Source organism: Brienomyrus brachyistius, chromosome 1 (genome assembly GCF_023856365.1).
Source record: "Brienomyrus brachyistius isolate T26 chromosome 1, BBRACH_0.4, whole genome shotgun sequence".
Classification (NCBI taxonomy): Eukaryota; Metazoa; Chordata; class Actinopteri; order Osteoglossiformes; family Mormyridae; genus Brienomyrus; species Brienomyrus brachyistius.
In genome coordinates this window covers 9495344-9501343 of record NC_064533.1, presented here as the reverse complement: position 1 = coordinate 9501343, position 6000 = coordinate 9495344, and the positions used below count along the sequence as shown (strand labels likewise).

Below are 6000 nucleotides of genomic sequence, written 5' to 3'. Positions count from 1 at the left end.
GTGGTGATGGGTCACATATTTGCTGATGGTTCACTGACCCACTTTCCACTTGACAGTCTCTCCCTCCTCCATCAAATTACTGACAAACTGTCGGTGCTGAGGTATAACAGTCAGTGGATATGTGAAACAACATGTTAGTCTACCCAGAGTACAGAAGCATGTTATCCCCCATATTCATCCATCCATTTATCCTTGCCACGGTCACAGGGAGCGGAGCCTACCTCCCATAACTCGACTGTCTTATTGGACTACAGATAAATACAGAAATGTCACTCACCAGAATGACAGTCTGATAAAGAGTCATAAGAGACGTACAGAATGAAGATAAGAAAGCTGTCATTTAAATTCATTTACTTAAAAAACATACGTCACATTTTTACAATAGATACTCTTTTAAAAACTTTACAGACCACCCCCCCCCAAACAGAACAGGTTTTGAAATATAAATTAATTCTTCCATTGTCATCAGACACCAGTGACAACAATAACAGATGTGCGGTTACACTCAGATTTGTAATCACAGAGTTACATTTACACAGGGTTACAGGGAGTATTCATGAACACTGAAAGCTACACTAAGGCAGAGTGTGTGAGGACACGGGCATGGGCGTTGCACCCCTGTCTGGGAGGGGGACCCATCAGAACCCCACTCAAGCACGTCAGGCCTTCATATCTGAACAGACACGCCACCACCCGTATCTAGGGGCATGATGTGCCACTAAAAAACTTCTCTTGGTGCCAGAGAGACCTGACAAAATCCTAATACCAGGACAAGCTTGGCTCTGCTAAGATATAAAATCTGGATTCCTCCGTACATCAGCCCAAGGTCAGGCAGGCGCCTTCGGAACAGAACCAAAAGTTCTCCACTGCCATCGCTTGAACTCATTGAACCACTTGTCAGCACAAATCCACTGGAGGTTCCAGTCACAAGAGTGAGCAGAAGCTGTCCTGTAACTGGCCAAACCGAAGCTGCATCACCATGTGGAGCGGTCACACGCCCATCACCAGTCACACCCAACCACATCCCACCCTAACCAAGCCCCCATCATGGCCAGGCCAAAACCCTGACTGGCCTCCTGTGTACATACTGCAGGTCATTATACAATAAAAATTTGGCAAAAGCTCTGTTATCCATGAAAAAAAAAATGCATGAGGACTCTGGGCAGGAGGCAGGATGGAGCTCTGATGATGAGAAGGTACAAGAGGACATCAATGGTCACACGTCGAAGGGATGGTCAGGATCCTGCTTTTCCATGCTACCAAATTGTTGTTAATAAAAACACACAAAAAACATAGAGGAGGCTGGCACCCACTACTGTCTGACTGGTCAACACAGGACATCTCAGGGCCTCAGACCGGACAAGAAGCACGTGAGAATTTGGTAGGGAGATATAACAATGGTTACACTGCAGGTCAGCACATGGCTTAGCACTGAATTTAGAAACGTTCAAAACTTTCAAAAGTCCAGCTTTTAATAGCAACAACACTTCGAGGGCAAACTCGAACCCAGATGAAACAAAATAAGGCAATAATCTGTACTGACCAAATAAATAGTAATCAGATGTTAAACAGCTAATTAAGCTAATTTTTCACCTTTAATAGTAAATCAGCATCAGTTGTAATTCATTTACTTTCTTGTGCTAAGAAACAATGTCCGACTAATGTCTGTATGAATTACCTCACCTTCAAATCCCTGCCCCTGTGATAATGTCCAAGAAGACATGCATTACACGCCATTAGGTGGAAGGTTGGCCCACTCTACCACTGACTGTCACATAAATACTGTGCAGGAAGTCCTTAGCAGGTTGAAGAACACTGGGCTGAGCATGTCAAAACCCCTTATGAGATGCAGCAGTTTACACATGTATAACATTTGTAAAAACATTATAAACAAGCTGTAAAATCCTGGGTAATAATGGTTTTGTACGTAATCCAAAAGCCTCCCGTTTAGATTTCCTCTGTATAAGGACGTGTGCTTTAGTTAGGAAAACATTCAGTAGATCTTAAACTATAAAAAAAAAACAAAAAAAAAAAAAACTGAAACAATTCAAAGGAAAGGCCATATGTAAAATATTTTACAGGTTATAATAATAGTAGCACCGGTCACTCAGGAGTTTACTGGTAACCGATGACACAAGTTAGCGTTACCGGTGATCCTCTCTCCATCGGTGGAGTGCAGAGTCCCTCTCAGTGGCCATGGTGATGACCAGGAGGCAAAGCACAAGGCTCATCAAGCCAGTGCCAAAGAGCCAGAGCATCCAACATAAATCTACATCGAGTAACGGGAAGGGGCCGCAGGTGGGTAGGGAGATCCAGCCCCCACCACCGCCATGAAACATCAGTGTCCAAAGGAACCTCCCCCCAGCCCCAGCCTCTCTGCAAAAACAAGGAGGGAAATACCCAATTGCTCTGCCCCCTGCCAAGCCCACACCTGATGACCAGAGCGAGAGAGCAAAGGGTATGAGAGGGGGAGGTCAGCCAGAGGCCCAAGCCCCCCCCCCCACCACCACCACCACTGGCACAGTCACTCAGAGGCCAAGCCATGACTGGTAGAGCTTGCAGGAAGTTGCCCCCACCCCGACCCCCCAGCTTCCTGGGCGCCCATCTGCCTGCCGCTAGGTGTCCGGGCTGGTGCTGGTCACAGTTTTCATGTACTGTGTGAAGATCGCCTCGAAGGCTTCGTCTCGGTGGATCATGGCGCCGAACACGAGGGGCTGGGGGACACAAAAAGTGAGAAGCAGACAGTCAGAAAGGACACATTTTTGGAGCAAAGGGGCTATGGGGGGGGGAGGGGGGACAGGAAGAAGCAGAGGGTCAGAAAGGACACAGTCTGGGAGCACAGGGGTTGGGGGGGGCAGCAAGGAGCAGAGAGTCATGATGGTCACAATCTGGGAGCAAAGGAGCATTCCCCCCTCATACTGACATGCCCCTGTAGACACGCCCCTACACACACCCCCACCTCTGCAGACACGCCCCTACACACACCCCAACACAGAAACACCTCTGTAGACACGCCCCTACACACACCCCAACACAGAAACACCTCTGTAGACACGCCCCTACACACACCCCAACACAGAAACACCTCTGTAGACACGCCCCTACACACACCCCAACACAGAAACACCTCTGTAGACACGCCCCTACACACACCCCAACACAGAAACACCTCTGTAGACACGCCCCTACACACACCCCAACACAGAAACACCTCTGTAGACACGCCCCTACACACACCCCAACACAGAAACACCTCTGTAGACACGCCCCTACACACACCCCAACACAGAAACACCTCTGTAGACACGCCCCTACACACACCCCAACACAGAAACACCTCTGTAGACACGCCCCTACACACACCCCAACACAGAAACACCTCTGTAGACACGCCCCTACACACACCCCAACACAGAAACACCTCTGCAGACACGCCCCTACACACCAAAACAGAAACACCTCTGTAGACACGCCCCTAGACACCCCCACACCTCTGCAGACACGCCCCTACACACCCCCCCACCTCTGCAGACACGCCCCTACACACCCCCCCACCTCTGCAGACACACCCCTACACACCCCCACGCAGACACGCCCCCTACACACCCCCACGCAGACACGCCCCCTACACACCCCCACGCAGACACACCTCTGCAGACACGCCCCTACACACCCCCACGCAGACACACCTCTGTAGACACGCCCCTAGACACACCCCCACACCTCTGCAGACACGCCCCTACACACCCCCCACCTCTGCAGACACGCCCCCTACACACCCCCACGCAGACACGCCCCCTACACACCCCACGCAGACACACCCCCTACAGACACACCTCTGCAGACACGCCCCTACACACACACACACACCTCTGCAGACACGCCCCTACACACACACACACACCTCTGCAGACACGCCCCTACACACACACACACACACACACCTCTGCAGACACGCCCCTACACACACCCTCACACAGACACAAACTCTCACAGAGTCATACTTACAAGCCCCTTACACACACCCACAAAGACAACCCCCCATACACAGATATTCCCCAAACTAAAATATCCAGACAGACACACTCATTTTTACTGGTGGCTTCATTTCCTCACGGAAGAGGACAGTTTTAGGGCAGTTTTAATACTGCTCTCTGTTTTAACATGCTTACTGCATCAGAGTCCTACCTTCTGGGTGGCAGGTGTAGCGATCGAAATTCCCATTCCGGATCCCGGCAACACGGACAAAACTTTGTACTGTGAGAGACATCGGCCACATGTCGGTCACATGTTACACATGGGAGGAAACAGTTGCCACACAGCACGTAGAAGAACGGCTAAAGACGGACCTTCTGGACGTCAGTGATGTCAGCCAGTTTGATGACTTTATTCTTCTTGGAAGAACCAGAGCGGGAACTGGAGCTCTCGAAGCACAAGTAGCTGTGGGGTTAGAGACAGTGCGAGTACAGTCTTGTGCATGAGCTTGCATGCACGTGCATGTGTGGGTGTGGGCACATGTGATGGAGGCTTACTTCTCAGTGACATACAGCACCCCATTGCGGATGTAATCTGTGGGCATCTTCTTATCCCGGTTGATCAGGCAGCACCTCCAGCCATTCTCACACACTGGAATGGGCCAGCGGGTCAAGATATAAGCACACACACCATAACGGACCCACATGGTAGATATATACACACTGCTGTGACAGTACCCGGCAGGGGGCGCTCATTCTCAGACAGGTTAAAGATCTCGTGGAAGGCACCCTTCTTGGTGCTGTGTGGTCGTGTGGTCTCCTCGTCACGGCTGACGCCACATGGGATACTGGTCGCTAGGTTACCACGGGAGGTCACCGGCTGGACCTGTTGGGGAGGTGGTCAGGCAACAGTCAGGGCCAGCCAGGTCACATGACACCCACAAGCTATAAGAACCCATTGCAACAGTAAAATTAGAACTGCCAGGAATCGTTTAGTGAATACTGGAGTACGGCCTAGTGAATGCTGAACGCTGGAATGCGGTCTAGTGAATAAACAGGCCACACAAAACAGAAGAGGGAAAAAACACACACACTGCAGACACACTTCACATGGAAGAGGGGGGTACCTAACATGTAGAAGCAGTACAGATAAGGGGGGGGGGGGGGGCGGGGGGGCATCCAAAAAGACATCCATGAGGACAAGAGAAAAAATAATCTGGAAAGGGAATTTAAGATAGTTAAATTTAATTAAGGGAGTTAAAGTGCTGCGGATGATTCATCTGGGGGACTGCTGCCGCAATTAGTCAACAAAGTCTGACGTTGGCGCTGAAATGTGTTGACATCAATATTTAAAAAAAAAAAAATCGACGCATAGTTTAAAAAAATCATTTTAATTAAATTACCTTCACGATTTCTAAAACACTTCAGTTCATTATAATTAATGCTTTTCTTCACTATCACTACGTAATTTGAACTACTCCCAAAATTATACTAGCGCTATGCACGAGTGCCTGAAGAGGAGACACACAACTGCTATTCTGGGCCGCGAGAATAAGCAAACCCTGTATGTGTTCGAGTGCATCGGGACCAAACGCAACCTGAAACAAAAATGGACACTAAATAAAGGAAAATAATTTGCGAACAGATATAAAAATGAAAACTATAGTTATAAAAGAAGCAAAAAGTCGTGCCACACCACCAACATATAACCGAATTTAATAATCATAAAGATACGCCAAATTTCTACAGATTACTAACTTGGCATCACAATACGCATCGCATTAATATATTTCAGGAATACTACTTTGCTTATCGAACTGTGGGCAAAAATAATGTCCATAAAGTGCTGAAAAGCCGAGGTCCATTATCTGAAGCCCTGCAAGAACATACAGTTTGTTGTCAAAATAAAATTTAATTAAAACAGTCTATTTGATTTTCCTCGAGGAAAATTGATCATTTAGATTAATCAACCAATCGGAAAAATAGTCGTTAGTGGCAGCCCTAGTCAGATGTGTAGAATGATGAG

The 6000-nt window shown here is 48.4% G+C and overlaps 1 protein-coding gene across 4 annotated transcripts in view; it reads right to left on the bottom strand.

Annotated features, from left to right (window-relative positions):
* Window positions 1-334: 334 nt before the first annotated feature.
* The window catches only part of LOC125744150 (GRAM domain-containing protein 4-like), a 28986-nt gene continuing 23320 nt past the window's right edge, over window positions 335-6000 (bottom strand). For all 4 annotated transcript variants that reach the window (XM_049015992.1, XM_049015993.1, XM_049015989.1 and 1 more), the window contains 5 exons: window positions 4713-4860; window positions 4533-4626; window positions 4350-4440; window positions 4189-4257; window positions 335-2714 (listed from right to left, as the gene is read on the bottom strand). In XM_049015992.1, the coding sequence (XP_048871949.1) occupies window positions 2616-2714; window positions 4189-4257; window positions 4350-4440; window positions 4533-4626; window positions 4713-4860 (501 nt within the window). In that variant the 3' untranslated portion in view covers window positions 335-2615. The remainder of the gene's footprint in view (window positions 2715-4188; window positions 4258-4349; window positions 4441-4532; window positions 4627-4712; window positions 4861-6000) is intronic.